This window comes from Candoia aspera, chromosome 5, assembly GCF_035149785.1.
Source record: "Candoia aspera isolate rCanAsp1 chromosome 5, rCanAsp1.hap2, whole genome shotgun sequence".
In the NCBI taxonomy this organism is placed as follows: Eukaryota; Metazoa; Chordata; class Lepidosauria; order Squamata; family Boidae; genus Candoia; species Candoia aspera.
In genome coordinates this window covers 93,420,318-93,447,643 of record NC_086157.1, presented here as the reverse complement: position 1 = coordinate 93,447,643, position 27,326 = coordinate 93,420,318, and the positions used below count along the sequence as shown (strand labels likewise).

Below are 27,326 nucleotides of genomic sequence, written 5' to 3'. Positions count from 1 at the left end.
AAAAAAATAATTCTATTAAGACCACAGCAGTCTTAAGAGGCACAAAAGCTATTTAGGGTTACTAAGAAATTGAAAACCAAAAGGCAAAATTCAGAAGCTGGGTTCTTAACACAGAACAGCAAGTACATGCAACTTATTTGTTTAACCAGAAATATTTATTAGGACAGGCAAGGCAAAACTAACATAATTTATTTGAATTTCAAGGAACAAGTTAATGCTGTTATCACCTATTTACAAATTGATCTCTAAAGTAAAAAAAAAAAAAACTCATTCTCCAAAAGAAGACATTTACAGCATCACTCAACAGAGGTTTGTTATTGAAGCAGAGGCCATTTCTCTAAATAAAGTTTCACATTTAAAGCAAAAAACAAACCTTTGTATTTGAAGGAAGGGAGAAGCCAAAATCCATACAAACCCTGAAACTCCACTCAAGAGGCAGAAGGAAAAGTATCAGACAGGATCAGGGTTCAAATAACTGTATCTGAACCCATTGTAAATTCTGAGAGAATCATTAGAAAAATAGAAGAAAAACTTATATACATTTTACTTAGTAAAAATATGGACAAATTATTTCATGGCTTCTTGGTTAGCAAAAGGTGGGTATTCCTGAAGAAACCACCATATTCTCCAACAGATTGTAACATACAACCCCAGAGTGCCACGTTGATTCTTCGTACTCCTGAGAACAGACGTACATTGAAAGGCACATCAGAAAGAGAGGAACCCCTTCATTTTGTCAGGCACACCAGTCACCACCCTTCCATCATTTCATTTGCAAAACAAGGCATGAGTGTGATCTGGTTAAGATCCCTTACCATCTAGAAACTTAATAAACTGGATAGGATTTTTCTTAGGACATGTGCCAAGAAGACAAAGTATACCCTGAGGAATTCTAGATTTGGATTTTTTAAAAAAACAGGCACTGTTTCCATAAGGTTTGGCCTCTGCTTCAGAAATAAGGAGTGTCACAGGATGTATTCTTATCATGGGTCTCTGTAACAAACAGAACTGTGCAAAGCATTTGGAAGAGGTGGTTTACAAAGTAAATTACTATCTCAAAGACCAAAAACAAAAGAGCCCTTTGCAAGGCTACCCAGCTGCTTCAAAAGCTGCCCCAGTTGTCTTTACATGCATATACATTCACAGCTTTCTGATGGTCCTGCTGTGTCACTTCTGCACACACATGCAGACAAGCACAGACAGCCTTTAAAACAGCCATACAAGCCTTATGAAGGCTATGGCTGCATTAATACTTGAAAGAAAGGTTCTCTGCAAACCACCTCCTTCAAATGCTTTGCACAACCCTATTACCAAATATTAACCATTTTTGCAGTGGGGAACCATCTACTATAAATTTATTATCAAACAGTCAAAACATGCTTCCCCAACCTGGTGCCCACTGGCCATATTGTTTTAGTCCAATACACATAAAGGACAGCAGATCATGGAACACTGCAATAAGAGGTTGGAAAAAAAAGTTACAGGTAATATTTCCAGGTTAAGTTTTTCTAAAGTTCTCACACTTCCTTCAGTATCACAAGAAGGCACCAATGATATAATTTCAGTAGTATACAAAATTTAAATAAGTAGCACTATCCTATGCACAATTTCTCAGAAGCATGGTTTATTGTTTTCAATAGTGCTTTCTCCTGTGAGAGGGTGTTTTTAGGACTGCAGCCTCAACCAACTAAAAAGTTCTAATTACAGATAAGATAAACATTAACAGAACTTTACTGTATTCCCTTCCTCCCTAAAAAAAACTCCCTACTACATGCATGTTTAACTCTACAACAGTCAAAGCTGCATGCGTGAATCCTTTCGTAAGAATTTATAAAAGTAGCATCTGTACAACATTCTTTTGAATTTTGGTAAATGCAGAAGAGGTCCATCACATAATCTGGGAACTTCTTTTGCACAACTTAAATAAGATCATTTCATTTTGTTACCCTGTAAATATACCACATAGTAAAATCAGAGATACATACTGAAAGGCAACAGATTGCAATCAGCAATTAAATGAGCATCATATACACAAAGCTCTTTGACCTTGCCAAATATGGCACACAGCTATGGAAACATGTTTTAATACACACATCCCTTGTTAGATGAGAAATCTAGTACATGCAAATGACAGAGAACAAACAGTTCCTTCCTCAACCACCTGCTCTCACTGTGCAGGCTCTGTGTGGATGTGTGCATGTGTGTAGATATATACAAATTATCAGAAAATGACAAAAAGTGATGATCAGCTGTTTAACAGAAAAAACATACATACATACATACATACTTGATTACATACATAATCCTTTGTCTCCTCTACCTCCCAATAAGGTAATGGGCTTACAAAATTTCACACACACATTCAATCTGGGACATACTGTATATAGGATGTTCACCCGTCTCCTGTATTGTAACACAATTAAGGTAATATGGAATCTGGTCCTACTAGAGTGACAACACAAATTCTGTTAACGCTCATATCTGAACACGGCTTTTCTGCTCACACACTCTTGAAAACAAGTTGATTCTACAATTAAGGCAAGCCACTTATAAGCTCCTGCCTCCTGTTCTTAATTATTTATTCAGAAATTGATAAATATATTTAATAAAGTATTCTTTAAAAAAATGGCTTAAAGGGAAGGAATTAAAAATTCTGATTTTTTTTTCCAGACTATTTTATGATCCAGTGTTTGTAGCATGATTCCATGAAGTACATGGGCATTAATAGGAGGATTAATGAACATAAGAATATAAAACTGAAAACTGTTAATGGGATGCAAGTTTTTACTGACTAGGTTAAAATTTTTACTGAATGCTGGTGAAAAAATTATCTCATTTATCAATGCACTGGGTAAAAGTGGATATGAAGAAGAAACGATGGCAACTAAACATAAAAGGCAGAAATAATTATTACCAAAATATACAAATGTAAATAAAATGTTTTGAAGACAATTGTAAAACTTTAACAATTGAAAAAATTAACAAAATAGACTGCATCTTAGTTCATAATACAAGAGTTTCAAATGTATATGAATAGAACATACATAAATGCCATTGTAAGAGACCAGCCATGTGAGTCTATGGCAGAAAAAACAACAACAGGAATCTGGTGGCACCTTTTCTAACACATTTGAAAGCTTCTGCCTTTTAATAAAATTTGTTAGTTGAAAAAGGTGCTACCAGGCTTCTGTTAACTGCCATTGGTTTCAGAAGGAACTAATGAGCAAGCGATTTGTGGCTCTTGAAAAGCTTATCAATGCATACCTTTCTGTAAGTGGAATTAATTTGGAGATTAATTTGCATAAATATTAGTAAAGCTGATTTATGGGGTAATGGTTTGATCAAATAGAAATTGTCATCTTTCTTCTTTTATGTTGCACATGTTTCCCCTTATTGCATTAGGAAGCAACACTTATTCCCAACTAGATATCCTCCAGAAATTTCAGAATACTATGCCAGTTTTGAGAGATGCAATTCAAGTACATTTGAAGAGTATCAAGTTACCTAAAGTAACTGTTTTTATTACTTGTGCATACACAGAGCATGCAAATTTGGCTTTATGCTAATAAAAACCTAGTAGGATTTTAAAGCAGGTAATTCCTGAAAGTAGTAGTGACTTCCTTAGATTCAGAAACACAATTTTTGATACACCCTTCCCTTACAGAGAAAAACTGCACATTTTCTTTGGGGGAGCCATGTGTCTTTAGAAACACTTTAGAATATGATTTTATAGAAAGGAAAGTGTCCCAGCAGCTATACAAAACAATCCTCATATTAAAACAAAATAAGTTACCCATGTATTTACAAAGACCAGCTCAAATAAATGCCAGTCTATTCTTCACTCTAGCAAACTTACAGCAGCATCATTCAGGTCTTTACCATCAGACCTCAAGCTTTTGTATGTTTCTCCATTTAGGTTCAGTACTAGAGGCAGTCTTTTTTGTTTTTTACTTGCTGGTCCATCTGGTTTACTTTGGCTGTGGGGAATGGGGACATTTGCTCTGTACTCCCTGTCCTGCTCTCTGAATAGCACCAGGAGCTTTAAACATCCCCACTGAGTCAGAAGCAACTAGTATTAGTGAGAATATCCCACAAGAGGGCTCTCAGGAAGTCCTTCTCCCAGAAAACGTTTCCCAGGCACACCACCTCCTCTTGTAGAATCTCAAGTGAGAGGAAAAGCAAAGCTTATGCCAGTCTTGGATATGTATCAACTTTGCTTAGAACAATGTCTCCCATCCTGGATGTATTGGACTTCAGCGCCCATAATTCCCAGCTTTGTGGGAATTATGAAAACTGAAGGTGAGATTATCCTAGGAGACTGCTTTTGTTAATATGTGATCTTTTCCACTAGTAGTCTATGTGTGAAAAACTGTCCTCAAGGTTCCTTCACACATGACAGAATTCCGTTCTGAAATCTTTTCCATGAATGCCACATCTGAAAAGGAACAATAGCTTTTTACTGGGTAAATGTAGCACACAGGACCAAACATGATGCTTGGTGTTTAAGGCTTTTTCTAATACTATTTTCCCTGGTATTTAGAAATGAAACAGACTAAACGATGCAACCCAGCCACACTAAATAATAATGTATGGATTTACGGTGTTTTGAAAATGCAATTGCCAAACTGAGACCCACATTTTTCAGGCCGTTTTCAGCTTCATCAACTGCCCACACACACTGTGGATTTATCTACTTAATAAGAACAGAAATGGAGAAACGAGAAGTCACTTCCAAAAACTAAGTAGGGGCCCTTCTCAAGTTGAATTTTAATTACCGAGTATTTGACTTTTGTAGGAAACCTGGCAGCATCTTTCTAGGCCATTTTCAAAGACAGTGTTGCATTAGGTTGTATTCTAGTAACAAGTAAGTTTACAACCTGCATAGATGATATGAAATGTAACCATATAGAAGAGATTTCTGCAAAGGACTTTTGTCATGTGTGAAACCATACCCAAAGGAAGGCTGATCCAGAGTGAAGAGTTCAAAACTAGCTCCATCTCACTCACAGACTCTAAAACAGGGTTGCGTGTGACCTGATAAGATGGCACACAGAAGAAGAGTCCAGAAACAAAGTTTTAGGTGTTTTCAAGTCACACATAAGTTTTCATGTGAAAGGAACATTTTCTAGCCAGCCATAAGGGCCTCCCAAACCACCTCGAACAGCCTGGCCAGCTTACCTGAGGAAGGTCTGGCTGACTCAGACTAAGTTGGGCATTTGTCACTTATTCAACGCTGAAGCCCTTTGAAAGGAACACCCTCATATAACTGTAATTGTGGCCTTCCCAGACTTTTGAGATGGCAAATGGAAGCTGCTGAAGTACCAAATAAATAGAATAAATTGCTTTATATCAAGTCATTGGTCCATCTGGATCAGCACTGTCTGCCACAGCTCTGTCTAACCTTCCAGGCAGGTAGATGTAACCACTAAAAGTCTCAGTAACCACCATGGTGGCGGGAAAACCTTGAGTCAAAATTCACAACGTTATCACTAGGGTGCAAACTGGACAAAACACATACGGGGAGTGCCAAAAATAAATACCCCCCCTTCTAAACTTCCTCACACAAAATAAGCATAATCCCTCTACGAAATGATTTCACTTTCTTCTAAGTGCCATTATTTCCCATATAGTTTGCTCAAATACAATGCATCAAGGGGCTAGACATAAATACCACATACAAGTAATAATAAATTCAAGCCTCTGAGGTTAACAGTGTGAAAGAAAAAAATTCAGTAACAATCTACACTATTTACTAGAATGTCTTCACAAATCAAAACAGCAAGCATCAATATTATTTGATTGTATAGACTTTTTCCCTCCATCTGGAAAACCACATTTTTAGAAGGAGGTGACTCTTCCTCTGCATAGATAGTTCTGTGATTTCCCTAGTCCCATCCTTGCCTAACAGAGGATTTAACAGTTTGAATTTTAAATCTGATGTCCTATTTGGGGAAAGTCAGCCCTAACAGGATAAGGTGAGAAACTTGTATTCCATAGTCCCAAATATTCCAGCCAGACAAAAACTAAGGCTGGTTCCTACTCTGCATCAGAAAAGCTGTATTTGTCACAACCTTCCTTCTTCATAAAATATGAATTTTAAATATCTTATTTAAAATGTAACAGTAAAGACAATGCTGGAGTTTGACACAAGAACCCTGTGTTCAATTCCATCTTTATCAAAGGAAAGTTGCTTTCTCTCCGCCCCAGGGAGTATCGGTGAAATACCTCACAACATTACGACAAAATACAAGGATGGGAAAGACCTGCCTTTGGCCAGGACTGTCTGATCTGAGATATGAACAACATCCCAACCAAGCAATTGCTCTTGATTTGGCTGATCTGCATACCTGAAAGCCATACTTTCTACACAACAATTCTATCATGAGCAAGAGACTCTGCTACTTATCTACACAGCCGTGTGAAGCACAAGAGAGGAATTCAGCTAGCAGGTTGCACAAAAGCCTTTGAGGGCTGCAGGAAGCCTGGGTTGTCCACCTTTGCTATAGGAGATTGCTGCAACACTGGATTTCAAAACTCCTGTTTAAATATGTTAAGCACAATGTTTAAATAACACCACCCACTCCTTCTCTTTTCATTTCAGTCTTGGGAAGTGAGTACATTTTATAAACACGTAAGAGGGTTTATGTATGGTTTGGGTTTGTTTTAGAAAAAATCCTTTAGTTCTGGTGCTGCAATATAGATGATTTTGAAGAAACATTATAGAGTGTGCGCTCCGTTCCAGTACCCAGGAGTTAATTCACAAGCCTCTAAGAATCTTGTTCCTACAGTAACATTGGAAGTAAATTGGCACCCTGAAAAGCAGTTTTGTTTTTATACCCTTCTAATCAAAGGGCAGAGAAGAGAAAGAGCTGTCAGCACTAAGTAACAGTATTGTTGAGAGTACATCAGAGGCTGGGGTTTTTTTTTCTTTCCTTGTGATCCCTCCTAGCTGCATCACCATGTTAAAGGGGACGTGAGAGCCCACCTGATATTCCACACACACACACACACAAAGTATTTCAGAGTCCCAGAGAGAAAAGCATCCTGTTGTGCAGTAATAGCTCAATATGCTTCTGTGCAATCATTTACAAGTGTCCATATTGTTATCTGTACTTCTTTCTTGATCCGTTGGTGCTAAATAAGATGCCTCTACGCTGTGCCACATGCCATAGCCAAAATATATAACCAGGCCTGGAGGAAAATAGGAAAGTGGAAAAGCATTAGGGAACACATGTGGCAGCACACAGGATGTATCAGCTATGAATCTCTAGCTGTAAGGAACACAACACAATGCAACACAAGGTGATGCTCATATGGAACATCCAAGAACTTGAGTACTCCTAAATCACAGCACAATATGGCTGAGGGGGACTCATGAGTTCTTCTAGTGATTTGATTTGAGAAGCAAGTCAGAGGTATTTTGCAGAGTGCTTTCTACCAAAAAAATAGGAACTCTATTTCAGTTCTGCATAGATCCGACCTTGCCATGTTTCCTGCCTGCTTTCAATATTTCCAAGCTTAATTATCATAAAATACCTTACATGGGCCTACTCCCGGAGATGGCTTAAAAGATTTAATTGGAGTAATTAAAGGCTACTCCCAGGTCTTAATGTGTGTGAGCAGACACACTCAACTGTTTTATACTAGCTGCCTGGGTTGACAATTTGTTGCCATGTTTATCAAGATACTTAGTTTTAACCTTTAATTTTTTTTTAATGCTTGGGAATCTCATACTCAGCTGCAGCTTTAAGGCTTCTGACCATAGTAGTAAATTTGTAGAATCTGAACTCCACTTCAGCCAGCAAAAATGTCTTGCATTCAGTACTCTGCCTATATGAACAAGAATGTCATCATTTCAAAGTTGAAACTTACCTATTACCATCCAGATGGCAAACCGTATCCAGGTGCCATGATCCAGCTGCATCATGAGATAAACATTTACAAAGATGCTCAGGACTGGAAGGACAGGAAGAAAAGGAACCTGCAAAACAAAAGGCAGAATTGTGCTTCTGGATCCCATTTAGGAGCATGACACACACCAATTCATATATCTCCTGAGATCAATAATTTTCTCCTGAGATCAATAGTTTGTGAGAAATTGTCTTCTCACATCAGTATTAACAAGCATATAATATTGTGAATGTAAGAAAGGCAGCAAGTTCTTTACAGCTCTGACTATACTCTGAATAAGTCAACGAGGTGCTGCAAGAATTCTCTGGAATAAGAAACTATTGATGATACGTTTTAAAAGAAGTCATGCTTATCAGCTTTCATCTAGGTGTTTAAAATCATGGATTCAGATGACTGTTTGAGATGCAATTATCCAAGTGCAGATTTTGTACATACATACAAATTTTGCCACTGCAACTTTTTGGACAAGTATTAAAAATATAATTTCATAAATCCTTTCTATTCTATATGACCACATTTCAGAGATGGTGTTTTTAGGGGATATTCTTGACAGTTCAATCACTCATAGTCAAAGCCTATAGCTAAGAGCAAAACAAATCATACTGCAAAACTGGAAAAGTACCTAGACAACTTGTATGGAGACAACAGAAACTTTCCTTTGTATTATACAATAAAACGAATAAGAATCTTCCTCAGAAGATTTGGCATGAAAGCATATAATTTTGTTAGTATGAAAAAGGGTTTCCATGATAAAGCTGGTTTTAAATATTTTTACTGTTATTTTTTTGTGTATACACTTTACTGATATTTATGTAATAACAATAATTCTACAGAAGCCCCAAAGTATATGGAAAGCAAAAATGTTCTTTAAAGCTACCCAGACAGCTGATAAAGGACCAGTGGAATAGTATGGTCTCTTTTAGCAGCTCAAAACTGGTTAGTTTAAAAATGCTAATTAGCAAGTTCCAAGAAAAGAAAACTAGAGGTTTCTCTAGAAATGCAGTACCGCTGTCTTATCAACTTTGTTCTATAAGAATCTGCATTCATTTCCATTCAGCCATTCAAGATTTCTTCTTGATGTTCTGTTGATGTTCCTTCTCTTTCCTCCTCGACTAAAAGTACTGAAAAAATAACTTTACAGCCAATGCCCACATTTAGGACCTCCACAGCATCCCTCGTGAGTCATGTGATTACCATTACAATCAGTGCGCACTGTCCTGTGCCTGACCTGTTGTTTTTCTTTTTCTTTTCCCCTGGCAGACTAGAGAGATTGGAAAAGAAAGGATTATAAAAGACTAACCTAGTCACACAATGGGGAATGCACATCAAAAGGAATGCAGTGGCACCAACAGCCCCAAGAACAGCAACTGTATTATGCAAACAGCCGAGTGTATTCCCTATTATGTGCCTGATGACTCTCTTGTAATCCCTTCCTCTCCAATCTCTCCACTCTACCGGGGGGGGGGGGGGGGGGAGAAAAAAATGAGTGAGGCACAGGAGAGATTGCCTAGAGATTGCTTCTTTTTTCCTTCCCTCCCCCCCTTGCTTGTTTAAACAGTCTCTCTGATCTGCTTGGGGCTGTCAGCACCACCACATTCCTTTCAGTGTGTATTCCCCATTGTATGCCTGCTTACTCTCTTGTAATCCCTTCCTCTGCAATGAATGTAAATACATTTATTATTTCCCTTCTTGCTAATCCCAACTGCCAGTCCCAACTGTGGTCACTAATCGAGGACACCTGTACCTTGCCATCCACAACTCCAATTTATTAGAAATGGGTTGATACACAGAAACAGAACTATATAATGCCTATACTCCAACACATATATTATAATATATCATTAAGGCTTGCATATTACATAGACATGCTGCATTCTAACCAAAAGTTTTGTGGATGCAATCTAAACACTTGGGGATGCAGACAGTTTCTGCTATGCCAGGTGGGGAATGTATGCCCCTAAGTCGCTGCATAACTACAACTCCCAGCAACCCCAGTTCTCATAGCTTTTCATCCTGAATGCTGAGAGTTGTAACATCTGAAAAGTCACCAGCTCCTTACCCAGCTCTAACAATAGGTGTGTCTTCCTTCCCCTCCTTTATGTATGTATGTATTTACTCACTCACTCACTCTTCTGTGAAAAGAATTAGGACTTCATTTCTAGTGGCTACCCCATAATGTAATGTGTCAGTTCTTTGGGAAGATTTTGTTAGGAGTACCAAAACAAAAAAGGCAGCCTTGCATCCCACAATTATCCCCCAGTAAGTTCAAACAGAACATCAAACAAGGGGACAAACCCCCTCCCCAAAAAATAGCATCCAGAAAGCTGAAGGTCAGGTCTGAAGGTCATATTTTCAATCTGCGTGGGAAAGTGTCTTTTGCCATCTCTCCTTCAACTCACTGCTGCTTTTCTGGCAAAAGCAGGCTGATCTCCACTAATCTCTCTTTCCAATCACAAAGCCAGCAAAGACCCCAATTGTTCTTTTATACATGCATGCTTTACACATCACTTGCCTTAAATGAAAGTTTGGTTTTGCTTTCAGGTTGCCTCCAAATGATCACAATGAAAACAGAGGTGATGACGAAGATGACAACAAGCATGCTAATGGCCCATATCACTCTGCTGGCCAGAGCCTCCTTGCCAAGGACAGCCAAGCTGCAGAAGCTGACAATAAGAAAACCTGAGAACAAGACACATAAGATCTTGGATGCATTGTTATGCATGGTGGGGAGGAATATCAAAAACAGCTGTAATTAACCAAGTGAAGAATACAGCTTATGGCACATGCAGCTAGACAGCTCAGGATCCATAGCTTCCAACATAGATTATTGTAAGGAACTGTTTTGCTAAATGGTCCTGGATCCTGCAGAGTAAAAATCTCATCTACAGGTAGTCCTTGCTTAACAACCATTTGTTCAGCAACCATTCAAAGTTACAAGGGCACTGAACGAATGGTAGTTATGGCTGGTCCTTGAAATTATGGCCGTTGCAGCACCCCCACAGTCACATGATCAAAATTTGGGTGCTTGGCAGCCCGCCCACATTTACAACCGCAGCATGGGCTTCGACTCCCTTCACCCATCTACCTCCACCCTATCTCCACCCTCTTTGCCACCCTGCACTCTGCCGCCTACCCCACCACCCCCTGCCGACATTCATCATCTTCTTCCTCCTGCCACTGACAAGGTGTGCCCAGCTAAGGCAGCTGCTGACCCTTCACACGGCTTCATGTGGCCTCCCCGAAGCCTCACGAGGCCTCTGGACAGCCACACGTGGCCTCAGGGAGGCTCTGCAGAGGGCCTGTGAGGCTTCAGGGCGGCCAGGAGAGGCCTCGCAAAGGGCCAGCAGCTGCCTCATCCAAGCGTGCCTTGTCAGCAGGAGGAGGAGGAAGACAGTGAAGGTCAGCTGTGGGGGGGCAGGAGAGGTAGGCAGTGGCGGCGGAGTTCAGGGCAGCCAAAGGGGCACAGGTGGGGGGGAGAGATCGGTGGGTCAATGGAGTTAAAGCGGAGACAAGCATGGCAAGGCAGGAGAAACATGAGGTCCTCGCCTAACAATGGCATGATCCTGGGCCAACAACCGCAATGGGGACTACCGGAACTGCCGTTGCTAAGTGGTACAGTCACATGATGTTTCACCTAATGACCACTTTGCTTAGTGACAGAAATTCTGGTCCCAATTAGGGTCATTAAGCAGGGACTACCTGTATTAGGATTGTCAAGCATTCTATGCTTCTTTGAGTGGGTTTCCTCTGACTTTCACTTGCCAGTTCTTTGCCTCTTTTTTCCAGTGGTTATCTCACTGTTACCGCTTGATACACTGGTTTTATTTTAAAGACAGCTAAATCAAAACACAAACTGCAAGGAGGGCATTCTCCATTCGATAGCAAACTCAGTAATCAACTTTTCAGAGAGGAAATCAATAATCAGAGCCACAATTATTGAGAATAATACTAGTTTTTGGAATCAGCTGCTTACCTAAGATACAAGTAGAGACATTCACTATAAATCCAGAAAGTTTGGAAGGAACTGTATTTTGGGGGAGGAGAAGAGCTTTTAGAGAGAATTTCTCTTCCTCCTCAGGCAGAAACCCAGTCTGAGATTCACTAGTGCTCACAGACTCATTATTGTCTGTCTCATCTGTGGTACTGGCCATCTGATATGCCAAATTTGGCTGCTCAGGTTGGTACCTATAGGGAAAACAAACAACCATAACATTCACATAGCATTATAGAACTGGAAATTATAAAGGTGGCATAGGAAGGTTTTATTTGAGCAACAGAAGAACATATCAAAAGTGGAATAATGGAACGCAATAGGAAGAAACCTCATCACTGTCCACTGGAACTACAGACACTGGGTTTTATGTCATATATTCCTACAAAATCCATAAAATGAGATACAAATTACAGAGCTGCCAAGGCTACATACAAAGATGTTAAGATTAAATGTGTTATATTCTTTAGAGCTTTATCACTCCGGTAAATGCCCTGCCACAGTTTCCATTTAATATCAAAAACTATTCTCTAGATGGTACAAATAAAGCAAATATTTCACCAATGGTATCCAGAGAGCCATGCCAGGTCTGAAGATCATTTTTTCAGGAATCAGGCTAAAGCTGCTATCTCCTTTAGCTAATCTGATTCTGATTTGGGTATCTTGATCACTGAGCAATATTACATAGTACTGTTTTTTGTCCTTACTGAGAAAATAATCATTAAAAATTAGATGCTCTACATTTTACTGCTATCTGCACTTCGTACTTTATTGTTCAGCTATCAAGGAAACTGCAAAAATCAGAGAAAAAAATATAGGCTCAAGTAACTCCTAGATTTTAAAAAATAGGGGATCAACTGTTGTTTGCCTGTTTAATTCTGCAGTAGCTTTTATGCAGTAGCAGGGCAAGCTTAATACTTGGCTCTTCTTCTTCATACAATATATGAGATCCTTTCTCATGCAATCTAACTTAGCAAATGAAGCTGCACAAACTCCTAACTCTCAAAAATGAAAGCCGAAGCACGCAGAATGGGCTTACACAGCCTTGTGACCACAGCATTTCAGGGCAAATGTTATGTGAAGCAGTTTGCCAAAATAAACAAAGATAAAAGTCCTTATCCAAACAGATGTTTTACATTTACACGGAAAGGGTAAAATGACCTGTCCCAAGGGCAGCAGAGCAGATGAGACACCAAAGCTATCTGCACCAATAATGAAGCAGACAAGATCCTTGGAGCGCAGACAAATGATGCTCCTGAAACAGATTTTCATTTTAGAAGATCATTTGCCCTGACTAACATGCCAGAGAGTTTCCAACATCTCCTAGGATCTGCTGCTGCCAAGCAAGAGTTCAGGTCACATTTTTAATTTAGTAGGTAATAAAATCTAAAACAAAATACATTTCAAGAAAGCAAATTCAGGCAATATCTTGAGGCAACTTGGTCTGCAGTGCTGTTGTCTCCTACCTGAGTACCAAGACGCAAGCAGCCACCAATGAGTAAGCTAGTAGAGTCCCAATAGACATGAGGTCTACAAGATCCTTTAGGTCTAAGAGAAAGGCCATGAGAGCTAAAGGGAGGGGGAGGGAGAGAGAGAGAGAGAGAGAGAAGACATCAACGAACTGTAGGATATTTTTCATTTCATTTACAAGCCTGATGAATCATGACAATTTAATCCTTATCCGTGCTTCTGGGCCGACAAGCCACAAAGAAAGGCAGTTGACCTGTTCTGTTTCCCAGGAGGCAATGTAAAATCCATGAGAAAGAATTAGGAAAATCAGAGTTGGGGGGAAATGGCTGTGTGATCACATTAAAGAAAAGATCACACCAATTACATTTTTCTAGTTTTGCAGCTTTAGAAAAGCAATTTTTAAAGAATTAAAGCAAATATTAAATTGCAGCAATTTCACTGCTTTTTAAATTGGCAATTGGTCATCTTTTGACACTGAAAACAACAATAAACAGCAGGAGAAATTCTGCAACACACACTTCAGTGTTTGTTTTAATCCTAGCCCATTTTTTAAAATTTATTCAACAAATCAGGGTCTGATTATGTAATTTCAATACTAATTAAAATGCAACTGTCAGATCTGTGGGAATGCAGTCTAAATGCATCCAGAAAGTTCCTGGTTTGGGAAGGCTGCTGAGATAATCACCAAACTCCAAGAAATGCACATAATTCTAGCAGAAAGAATTTCAAGTATTCGGAAGAACACCTGAGAATGTGCCATAACCTGGTATATTAGCTCTGCCACATTTGCTGGTTAAGCAAATATGTTACACTGGGCAAAAGGGTAAGCCAAAATCACATGACAGTTGCATTCATACACCAGGAACAAAAGTAACATGGGCAAGCAATTCACAAATACCTTGTTAACCCCAGACACGAATAAAAATGCAGAATGATTTTGGACATCAGAAACGTTGATATTTTAAGTTACTGATAATCACTGCTTACTTTTTTGTCCACAGCAATGAGAGCTAGAATTATTAATTTCAGAATCCATGTATGCCTTATATAAATTATTATCAGATTCAGTCTTAAGCATAGTGATTCCATGTTAGGTCGTTTTATTAAGAATCTCTGATACACTCAAATGCTTCAAAGGCTTTCAGTTTAGATGATCATCTGAATCATGATCTGAATAATCTAACATGCCATCCGAATTGGGAAGTTCTAAAATACAGTAAGTCATGTCTTTACAGTGTCTCAAATGACAGACGCTGTTAACAGAGTCCAATTTGCCATTTTAAGTAAACTGGTGACAAGGTTTTTCAGAGTTTCCCATATTACACTTTATATGGAAATTAATTACAAAGCCTTCTTTGGAACCGAGAGATCTTTAGAAATGTAAGCAATGTTACCTTTAACTGCATTTAGGCAGAAGTGTTATATTTAGCGTGGCTACGCGGTGCTTCAGATTCCTAGAGAAATAGGGACTCTTAGAGTATCTGTTGGCTATTCCTTAAAATGGTTCCATCTTCCCAAGAAGGACTAATTATCATTACCAATCATACCTGGTAATTCAAATCTGGGATGATTCAGAAATACATGAATTTCTTTTTATGTCTTTGAAGAATTTTTCAATTACAAAAAGCGACTATATTGACAATACATAAGCATTCAACTGAAGCATAAACACGAAGGTTTTCATATTGTCTTTTTCAGTCATCAGAGCTCATTTAAATAACATAAATATATAACATATATATCAATTTTATCATAGCCTTTAGCCAGTAAATAAAGCAGAGATAAAAGAAACACAAATAAGCATATATAGCAATGCATCTTAAATCCACTACAGAACATCTGTTATAAATATATCAAAATTTACTACATACATATATGCAGGACGCATTTTTATCCATCACTTTTCTCAAAGCAACTTATTACTAGAAGTAAAAATGATTCACACCCCACCCCATAGCATCCTTAAAATTAGAGTGCAAAGAATTTATGCAAGATTTATTTTATGCAAGAATTATTTTGACTATGTAATTTAGCAACAATTTTGTATTGCTTTGAAAGCAATTGCACTAGAGATTTGCTACACGAACGTAATAATATTAAGCAGCAGGAAGAAGAGTGAGGGTTATGTCACTCAAGTATTTTATTGGGTACAAACTGTATATCAAGTTGTGTGTGACTTACACATCACTGTTAGTAAGAGTAGTAATATTGTTTCAGAATCAGCAAGTCCTGTGACTTTAAAAATATTTGCACCTTAAAGTGCATTAAAATATATGACATTAGTTTTGATCTGCTTTATAGATGCAGGATGTTCTCCTTATGGAATTATGAGAGGCATGAGCATACAATATGCACACCTATACACATAGACTTGTGGGGGATCTAGTAATGACTTGATTCATTCTTAAGGAACCTTAAGGTCTTACCTGCAACAGCTCCTGAGGTTATTGTAGCTAGCATTGGGGTCTTTGTCCTCTCATTGATACGAGCCAAAAATCTGAATAGTAATCCGTCTTCTGCCATAGCATAAATAACCCGAGGCATTGGAAACATGGATCCAAGCAGGCTATAAAAAGACAACAGACTTCAGTGTTGACATATTTCCTGTGTACATGAAATGTGCATGAAAACAAAAAGGTGGGGCATGAAATAAAAAGTGTTAAAATATTCCAACAATAAAGTCTATTGCAAGGAATTTATTTTTTAAGGAGTAAGTGTCCTTTCCCCAAATTGGAAGAGTAATTGTAACAGACAATGGGAAAGCTTTGCCCTTTTGCAGCAATGAGTCCTAGACCTTCCCTGTAATTAAAATGAAATTCAAATATCAATGAGATATATAAAGTTGGGCTTTGGAAAGTATCTACACTCATTTTAAAGATAAATCCTCAACAGGAGCATTTCAGCCACCATCTGAAGAAAATATGCACGTTTCTTTCTCATCTCGAGGACTTTCTGTGGTCTATGAGTGAGAGCTGGTGGTAAAACTCCAAAAATTAGGTGTGATAGGATAAAGGAATAAATGAAGCTGGATAAAAACTAAATCTGATTCCATTTAAATAAATTATTATTTCTTTTTTTCACATTAAAAATTACAAATCAGTGATAATTGCTGGAAGGCTCTGAAGGCTGTAACAAAAGTTTTCTGAGAACATGAAGCCCAGGAATCTCACCTCAGAAGAGACACAGCTACCTTCTACCAAGTCCAAATATGGACCATCTAGCCTGTTATTACCTCTATCAGTCACCCTCAAAAAGCCCCCCACCCAATATACGTTTGATTGAAAATTTCCAGAATTCCTAGCCAGCATGGCTGCTGGAGATGCTGACTAGGAACTCTGGAAATTTTAGTCCAGTGTATCAGGCCAGCACCAGATTGGAAAGGTTGGTCTCTAATGACTGGTAGTAAACTCCCCAGGGTTTTAAGCCTATTAAGAGGTGGAATCTATGATCTCTTCCGCAAGATTTATCACGGACCTTCACCTAATATGGGAAAAAATGTAAACAGTTACCTTCTAAGTTCCCAAACCTATCAAACCTGAACTGTGGAAGCATAAAATCTGTTACGTCATTGAAAAAAGCCAACTCACAAATCAGCCTTTAACATTTTTATTTAAAAATAAATGATTCATTCTTACTACACATGTGCAAAAACACTGAAGCTTCTTACCTTGTAGAAAGGGCACATAGTGAACCAACAGCTACTGCATAGTTTGCACCTTCCCATTTCACATACTTAAAAGCAACTGGCAGGGGGCTATTTTTATCCAGCAGATAGTAAGGCATCATGAGAGTAAGGGCAGCCGACACCCCAAAATATGCAACAAAGCAGATCAGAAGTGAAGCCACAATCCCTATTGGAATGGCTTTCTGAGGATTTTTTACTTCTTCACCTAAAAAAGGAGACAATCCAAACTAATAATTAAAAAAGACAGACTTAGAATCAGTTATTTCCTTTCAATGGAGAAACTGCAAATTTGAGATGTTTTCCTCTGCTGAAGACAAAAATGATAAAACTCAAGCTCCTTCACCAAATTAAAAGTTGTCAGTAGCATGTAATTGTACTGATTTTTAAGAGCACACATTTTACAACCCCTATTTTCAATTATTACAAATTATTTCCCCAAACTACCTAATTGTTCCAATAAGAAAAACTCGCAGCTATTTATGAAACTAACAATATCTAATTATATCTGCATATCATGTTAACAGCTAAAATATTTGCCTAGATAAATAACCTACATGTTCTAGAATCAAGCTATACACCTTGATTCAACACACAAAGCCTTAATTTTTCTTTAAAATTATGTAGTGTGACATAATGTTTTGGAGTTCCTTTTACTGCCTTTCTCCAAATAATAAGAATGTATTAGTATAACTTCATTTTCAAGCTTATAATGGAAACGAAGAGGTAGAGATACCCAAAGTGATATCTAAAACTGGCATAAAGAAGTGATCTGCTGCTTAAACTTTGCCATGTTTATTTACTTCTGAGTAGAGATGTATAGGATCACACTGCATGGTGTAATCAATCACTTAATCAAATGAAGCTGAAACTAATATTCTGCTGCAGTTCAGATTCCTGAAGTATCTTCTACTGTTTATGTCTTAGAACACAATACCCCCTTCTCCAAGAATCTAGCCAGATTCTGATCTGTATATAAAAATAATCTATTTCATGCTGAAAAGAAGAAACATCATTCATGCAGAGCTGCAGGAACTATTTTCACAGAGATGAATCTGCAGCAGAATGGAGAAAGTGGCTCGTGGTCTCCCAATGAATGGTATACAAAGATGGCCCAGCTAAGAGCAGGACTTATTATTTAAAAAAAGGTATTTGCTTTTGGTTACCTTACCTGTGGTGGCAATGCAGTCAAATCCCACAAATGCATAAAAGCATGTGGCTGCCCCCGAAAGAACTCCAGAAAAACCATACGGCATAAACCCACCAACACCATGTGGTAGATTCTCTGTGGAACTAGAAAAAGCAGCAAGAAATCAGAAGTGATTCTGATCACCCAATTCCAAGAATATCTTGCAACAGTGAACATTCAACAGGGCAAATGTGTATGATACACATACAAGATACAGCATGCAGCTGACACATCAAGACTTACCAACACTAAAAGTCTATTATATTATTAATTTATTACATTAATTTATGTGCCACAGCCTCCTAGGACTCATTTGCAGCTCCATCAAACAATTGCATAAAATGGACCTCTAGATTTGAGCATTTTATTTATTTATTTATTTATTATTTTCTATCCCTTTATTATTTTTATAAATAACTCAAGGCGGCCAACATACCTTGAACATACTCCTTCTTCCTCCTATTTTCCCCACAAAAACAACCCTGTGAGGTGAGTTGAGCTGAGAGTGAGTGACTGGCCCAAGGTCACCCAGCCGGCTTTCATGACTAAGGCAGGACTAGAACTCTCTGTCTCCTGGTTTCTAACCTGGAGCCTTAACCACTATACCAAATATTAATATATTAATACCAATCTGTAATAATCCAAGAATACCTAAACATTCTCATCAAAATCAGTGGGATCTACTTTTGTGTAGATATGGACAGGACTGGGCAATATGGGTTATTTCTGATTTTTAACGATTGCTTTCAAAATTATTTTCAGATTTAGGAATGATTTTTTTAAATTAATCATTTGAATTAAATAGGAATAAGAAGCCCTGTGTATGCTGTCATTAGCTTCTGGGTAAACAGCAGGGAGGGAGGGGAGGGGAGGGGAGGGAAGGGTCTCAGCTTTGTAAATGAAAGAAAATTCTAATCCTTTAATTGCTACCTGCTTTTTCAGAGATATAGGCCTCTGTTTGGATACAGAGTTATTAGTTCAATTTGAAATTCATACACAGAGGTTCACTAAAACCTCAAATTTCATAGCTTGTGCTTTTATTCTGTATAAAACGTCCTCAGAACTTTAGCCAGACAACTCTTCCATGATTGGGCCCAAGTAATAATACAAAGTTGTTGATGTATTTTGGTTTCGAGTCAAGGTTTTATTATTTCTATTTTTTTTATTTCTATTTATTATTTCCATGTAGAGTCAAGGTTTTATTATATAAAGTGTCTTGTATTATAGAAAGTATAAAGTATCTTGGGTCCATGCAAATTGTTCTGTTCTGCAAAAACAACAAGGTCTTGCAGCACCTTCAAGATTAAGTTAATTAAAAGTGCAAGAAGACTCCCTGCCCTCTAGAAATTCTCCCCTGGAGAAATATGTCTGTCAGAAACCCTTTTTGGGATCAACAAACACATGCTAATTTTATGGAATGTGTTAGGAACAGGTGGACAAGGCAAGGGGGGAAATGGGTATGGTCAAAGAAGAAAGTAGGCATAACCAGAATGCATTTCTCAAGTTCTGTGCAGTTTTCTCATAATTTGATTCCTCCCATCTTTTCTTTCCTTCCTTATCAGGTCTTAAATCTGCTAATTATAATTTACTTGATAAATATTGGCAACAGCCGAAGAAGGACTGATTATCCACAAAGCCTAGGGACCTGAGGCCATGTACCCATGGTACAGAGAATTATAGCCTGTCCACTCAGAAGGTCAACCACAAAAGAAGGTAAGTCTTCCTGGCTGTCAAACGTCAGTGCATTAAACCAGGACTGCAAAAGGCCCTCTGTGTGGTGAAGAACCCTCACCGTGTTGCTTAGGAGGTAATGAGGGAGGAGCTCAAAGTTGCAAAAGCAGCAATGACATTTCAAATATTTTATTCTTCTTAGTACAGAAACTTCTATGGGGAAAGTTTTTGCTAGTGTGGACAGAGCCTGACTTTGATCTGCTAGTCACAAATTCTGCAAGATCAGCATAATAATACGTGAAAAAATGGGTAACCCCACATTTTAGTCTTATTTGATTTTAAGAGCAATTTGAACATACATATAAAGTTGATGGATAGTCCCAAGTTTAACTAAGATTTACTAATTCACACATGAGGCTGCATCCACAGCAACATTAATTCTAGATTGGACAGTGAAAGTTGTAATTCCAAATATCTGGATATAGTAAGTTGGGTAAGGCTGTCCACTCTGGAGTCGCTGCTATTTCTTACCTTATTTGCAATAGAAGCACTGCTCATGTAAATGCAACAGATGCCTCCAAATATACAATTAATTTCTACCTATAGCAATAGTGAAAGCTTGTTGCTGCTAGCTGTGAAACAAAGTCACTCACTTATGACCCAAAGAGAAGCATATATACACAAACCATATGCAGCCTGGCACCAGCCATGAGACTGATTTTGGTTAACTGAACAATCTGTATAGTAGCTCAGATTTCTGAATTTCAATTCCCATCAACCATCTAATGTGTACCAAGTTGCCCACCTCTCTTCTGTTCATACCCGATACACACTCAGTGTGCACTAAACAAAAGCCACACACACTTATAAACATTTTATTTCAGATATATGTGTATATATATATATATATTAAAACCAGCATACTTCTCTGAAAGTGAGAGATTTTCTGGGATCTGCCAGTTTTTTATCGAACCTTTCACAAAACCTGACACCATCACAAAGCCCAAGACGAGGACGTTGATACAAGTGAACACTTTGTTAACCATTGCAGATTCTTTCACGCCAAAAGTCAGAAGTCCTAAAAAATTACAGTGGATAATTGTATTAGAACTGCCTAATCAACACCAACAAGAAAAATATATATTCTTGGAAAGAATTGCATCAACTTTTCCTAATTTATTTTTGGAAAGATTTCTACCAATGTATTTCTGAGCTTCTAGCTCCTTAAAGGTCAGGACAGGAAGTTACCCAAAACTTTAATTCAGATTTCACAGTAATAGTTTAACTGCCATAGATAAGGCCCCTTTCCTACTAACTTATGTTTCAGATTATGCATATCCAAAGCACTTTCATAACAACAAAGCTATTGTTTGGCTGTGTTGTGAATCTAGCCATGGACAAACTTCGTAATCTTAAAAATCTCCAGTTGCCAATTAATTTAGTCCCTTGATTCAGTATTTATAAAGTCGCTCCTCTTAAGTGATCAGGATACCAATACATCATCCTGTTCCAAACTATCAGTCTATGAAATTGTATCTAAGCATATTTTTAAAGAAGGTTTCCAAAACAAATATAATTTTTAAGAAGGTCTTTAGACATGTTCTAGTTGGTCATGGAAATCTCCATTTCTAGCTGTTGAATGATGCCTCACAAAGGAATGAGACTCAACAAGCTTTCAAGTTGTTCTACAAAGGAATGTAACAGATGGGGGTAGAAAGAATTGGGTAAAACCTTTCAGATCTGAATGAAGATTTGGCAACTGCAGAAATAGGACTGAACAACTTTCTCACTGGTTTCTGGAAAATGTAACCTTATGCTATATGGACAGAGAGAGAAGGTTCTCAAGCAACTGGAGAGTAACTTGTGTGATATCTGAGATGCACATAATCAGAACATGCGTGCTGGGTATTTACATAGGAGACTTGAGGTAAACATCCAAAGTAAGGCTGGCTTTTAAAGCTAATTCACTTTAATGTTATGAATGACGTATATGTTAGCTTCTTAAGTCAAAAGTGAAAAAAAAGAGAACTTTCAAAGCCTATTCTAAAGGGCATCTTTAATCACAGTTTTTATCACATGAAAAAAAAAGTACTGCTACAATATTGAACGATTTCCAGCCTCCACCTACATGCACACATAAATATACAGTATCAACGTAATTTCAAACAGGAGGCGGCAAATAGCAATCCTATCTCTGCAATCACTCAGAAGGTCAACCTGACACTCACAGCAAACAAACAAACAAAAACTTTTTAAAATGCCAAAATATATGAGCCCATTCACTTGCCCTGCAAAAGTAAGATTTCAAAGGCACAACAAAATACTCATCCCAAACAAGATTTGTTTCTTTCTCTCACCTGTTAAGATTAAGATAATGAAAACAGAAAAGACATCTGGGTATCCTGCTAGCACACCAGGAGCATTCATGGACATGTAGCGCCGAAAGAATTTCTCAATATGCTCGCCTATAAGTTCATCAAACGTTGCGCTCCAAGCTCTGGCTACACTTGATGTTCCTGCGTGAGAATAAAAATGAAAGCTACCTCTTTATAACACTGTAGCCATTAACATACATGCCTACATATACATGACACTATTTCATCTGGGATGAACAAAGTTATGCAAAGCACAGACATTGCCAAGTAACTTATAGAACATATAAGAACAACATATACGATAGGTGACCAGATCGGAATTGGAATCTCAGGTGCCTTGATGTACACATCTAGTCACAAAAGGATTGATGGCCCAAATATTAGACTAAGGAATTTTTCGCCACATCTCATTCTTAAACTTTTTCATTTGGCAGGTACTGTGCTTCCATTTTACAGCCCAATCAGCAAGGGATGCTTTGGTTTCTGACATATCCTTAATGGCACCAGACAGAACTGTGCAGCTGCTTTTGAAGAGTTCTATTAACAAAAAGTCCACTGAATCTTCTAGAGGTAAGTTCTAAAGCAGGTCGAACAAGAATGCAAGACAATCCTGACCATCTTCTTCTGATATGTGTGTTGTTTGTTTCCTACTACTCCCCTGGTTCCTAGTCCTTGTTATAAGAAGAGGAGTTATTCCCACAAATCCACAGGACTGTAGTGAAAAATAAGCAAACTCAGCCTTAGAAGCCTGTTGTATTCAAGAGTTCAGAAGTGAGCCATGAGCAGGTTATTCCCTATTGTATATTTTAAAAGGCCAGTGATTCTGCAAATTTTTACAAGTAAAAATTTAAATCACAGAGTTATCACCAAAGTTCATATACCTTTGGCTTAGAAAACAAAACCTGGCAACTCATAACAAGGTGAACAATTCTATCCTTTTATAAGTGCAAATATCCCCATCATTTTAGTCCCTTTCAGGGAAAGCAACATTATGCAAAGCACATAACAAGATAAGAAATAATATGCAAACAGTTAAAGAGCTCAGATAATGAAAAGAAAAGGAAATAGAGTTAAATCTAGCTTACATCAGCACCATTCATTATACCTCTCCATAGCATTCTGTCCTTGCCAGCTATTCTTGCTTTCACCATATCCATACACCAATTCATTCAATGCCTTTTATTCCTTAAGCCCACCTCTTTAATTTTTCAGAATCTCATCAATTCCACCCAACCATGACTTTCCTAAATCTTCCCCTTCCTCTCAATCCATTTACTCTTCTGTTGTATACTTATCCTGCCTTTAGATCCTCACTGATCTCCTCTATATCACCTAACCAGACTTTTTTTTGTACTGGTCACTGATCTATGGCTTCGTCACTTCTTTCATCGCTCATTCATTTTTGACCTTTACTCTACTTTTTTATTCTCAAGCAGCCCATTCCAATTACACTGAATTTACTGTTATGTTTCTCCTAACATGTCCATCCCTCACTTCCAAAAGTTAAAAGAAGCCTGTTATAAACATTTATTCCTTGCAGCAGACCATAAGCTACCCAATCCCTTTCTACAAGCATTTGGTAGCTAACATTTCCAATCTTTCCATCTTTTCTAAATATTCTACCAATACAAATTCATCTATTGCCTCTAGTTTTCACCATTTATGTATAACATCCAATTGTTCATTCGATTTCCTCTGTCAACCCTAACTACCTTGATCTTTGATACACTGATCAATCTCAGACTTTAATCAAATCCTTTAAAAAATCATTCAACTCCCACTCATTTATTTTCCTCATTATGCTGGAGAGGGAACTCCTTGAGTACTTGTAGAATGCACAAGCCATCTTCTATAACCTGATACCCTTTGAAGGCATTGGACTTCAACTGGAATTCTCCACAACTGATTTTACAGCTTGAGCGGTTGCCTAACAGAGTGAAAATTCTGTTGGGAAGCAACATAAAATGACTCGCAGGTGCCGTGTTCTGATCAACAAGATCAGGGAATGCAAAATCTATAAATGCATACAAAGCAAGGAAATTCCTTATGCGAACACCAAGTAGTTGTAAATAAATACAGAGCTTTTGAAGTTCAACCTACATTCCCCTCCAAACCCTTCCTATTCAACCACTCCCACTTATTTTGGAACAAATTCTATCTTTAAACAAATTCATGCTGTGCTTCTCCCAAGTATTTTCTTTTATCACAGAAAAACATGAACCTCTATTTCTTTACCCTTCTGTATAAAAAAAGAAGAATTAAATACTTGCTACAGGAACTACTTGTTGAAAAATTATTCTACAAAATGTGGATTCCATTAAAGATAAAAATTGTTCAGTGACATTTCACTAACAGCCAAGAAAAAAATTGTTTTAAGCACACTTTCAACCATGGTTACTAAAATGATGCATGTAATATTAATGTTTCATTGTTTTTTTAAAAAGTTCTAAACTAGTAAAAACTAAATAAACTAAATAAAAACATTTCCTTAAGGACTCAATTTTTTTTATGAGAAAAAGTTGACCAACATTCAACAAAACATTTCTGAATATACAGTATTTATCTTTCATGCTTCATACATGCATGCTCTCAAACATAGTATCCCCTATTCATTTTCATTAACTTAATTAACTCTACATTCTATTAGCCCTTCACCAATTCTTGCACTTAAGACATCATGATATCACTCTATGATCTGGCTGAAACAATCACTTCTTATCTCATTATCCAAGAAATTAATGTACCTTTTTGCTATTTATTGATCAAATTTTGCATCGTTTTTGTTCAAGCCATGATTAAATCATCTTCTAATTCAAAGAAACTTTTTTTTGCTCCTAACTTTAATCACTGGCTCAGGCGCAGGCCTGAAATAAAGTTAAAAGTGTTTCAAAACTTTTAAGAGCTCACACAAGACTGCTAATAATCTCATGGAATTTCAGTAATAACAAGAGCAGGGGCCCTCTCAGGGCCAGATAGGCACTATGTTTCTACCTGTAATCTGTTTAATTAGAATTAGCCATTTCATACATATAAAGAAGCTAAAGTTACCAGAAGCTACAAGATGGTTTAGTTGTTCCAAACCTGATAGATATAACAACGCTTGCTAAAATGGAAAGCCACTATAAGTAATCTGAGATTCTGTAAATACAGCATGATTTGTTAAAAAGAGAAGAGTATAGGGTTGCACATACTGCATGGGCTATGATTTCTGAATCTACAGTATACCTAAATCATTTTTCTTCTCCTTTTTTGATAAATTACTTCTGTAATTGACAAAAAAGAGAAAAATCCAAAATAAACTCACAATCTTCTCCTATAATCAATCTTGTAGGAAGGCCCAGTTTTGCTTTCCAACAAGACCTGCACTGCAAGTAAGACTTTTATAATATTTGTCCCAAGGCTGTAGAGCCATCTCCCTCTTGAATTCTGCTTTTAAAACGAAAAACAAAAAAACTTAGATTTAGAAAGGGCTGCAATTTTTCTGTTTTACCTCACTAAAATTGCTCCATTAAAGTGTGGCAAATCAACGCATTTTTTCAGGTACTTCTTTTTAAAGTGCAGCTCTTGTTAGCCAGTCTTCCCTACCCAAATAGTATGCCTTTATGATGATAATAGCAAGATGTGGACTCCTTGGTGCAAGTAAATCACCATGCTCAGAGAGCACCAAGGACTCCACAGTTCAACCTTGAGCTACGTATATTCTCTTCTGTTGGTAATATCAAGACATTCTGCAGTTTAAAAGGAAGCTGTTATTATGTACAAAGCACAGTGCAGTATTTCACAGATCTAAACCTGTGCTTGATGAAATGGACCGATGATACAAAGGAATACCCACCAATGACATAAGAAAGAATTAGGTTCCAGCCAGTAATGAATGCCCACAGCTCACCAACAGTCACATAACTATAGAGATACGCTGATCCAGTCTTCGGAACTCTAGCACCAAATTCTCCATAGCAAAGTCCAGCCAGCACAGAGGCCAAAGCTGCAATCAGAAAGGAGATGACAATGGCAGGTCCTGCATTTTCTTGTGCCACTGCTCCAGCAAGAACATAAACCCCTGCCCCAAGAGTGCTGCCTACTCCAAGGGCAACCAAGTCAAATGTGTTGAGGCACCGCGACAGCCGGCTATCTTCTCTTGTACAGTCTACCACTTTCCGACGAAACAACTGCTGTCCAAAATGGACAAGTCTCTGGCAAGACATCTTCTTCACTGAACCTGTAAAATAAGAAAATATATCTGTATCAGTATCATTGGATGGGCAAAACTAAGCTATTTCTGAAAATAGTCCTGTTCCACGATAGCAACTCCCCTAATTTAATGCCCTCCAAACTGGCTGGACAATGGACAACCTTTATTTTAAGAGATAAGAAAACAGTTGATTATTTCCTGCCACAAATTCCAAATTTAAGCATGCAACCCTATGAATTTCTACTTAGAACTCAGTTCACTTGAATTCAGCTGATTTATTCCCAATTCATGATGGGAGCCTATTTTACAAAGTAAAAAATGGAAACAAAAGAGAGACTGAAACATTTCACTTCTTCATTTCTCAAGCATTATAAACATGTAGCAATATGCTATGTATTTATTTTCCTGAATCTCTCTGTCACCAGTAATGTTTTACTTTCCATTACACAGAGAAAGCTATTCTTTTGCCAAGAAGTTGCCAGCTGACTTCTGAGCATTTAACTGGCAACATAATGCACCTGATTCTCTTGATTTTTAGTCAATTGTCTTCAAGTAAATGGTCCTGATTAGGGGCAAACAACATGGGATGTTCTATTTTTTAAAGAATACACATATATAAATCAGTCAAAAGAATTTTGGAAGACTGGAGTGGGAAGAACAATTGGGAATATTACCTTGATGCTGTCAGACTGTCACGTACATATTATATCTGATTTTACTGCACAATTCGGAATATTCACATCCTATGCTTCCTTGCTTTCAGAAAGCAGCTGTTAACACTATTAATATGGTGTTTCAACTATCTGTACAGCCTTTTGATCCTCAAGCTGAACAAAAAGGTGCTT

General features: G+C 37.7%; 1 protein-coding gene across 1 annotated transcript; it reads right to left on the bottom strand.

Annotated features, from left to right (window-relative positions):
- SLC7A1 (solute carrier family 7 member 1) lies at positions 1-26,494 on the bottom strand. Its single transcript, XM_063305724.1, has 11 exons — positions 26,125-26,494; positions 22,272-22,430; positions 20,839-20,992; positions 18,226-18,347; positions 17,040-17,262; positions 15,799-15,938; positions 13,369-13,471; positions 11,885-12,096; positions 10,424-10,590; positions 7,873-7,981; positions 1-7,191 (listed from the first exon to the last, which is right to left on the bottom strand). Exons 1-11 carry the CDS (start codon positions 26,492-26,494, stop codon positions 7,082-7,084), a joined length of 1,869 nt encoding a protein of 622 aa, XP_063161794.1. The 3' UTR covers positions 1-7,081.
- Positions 26,495-27,326: the final 832 nt, after the last annotated feature.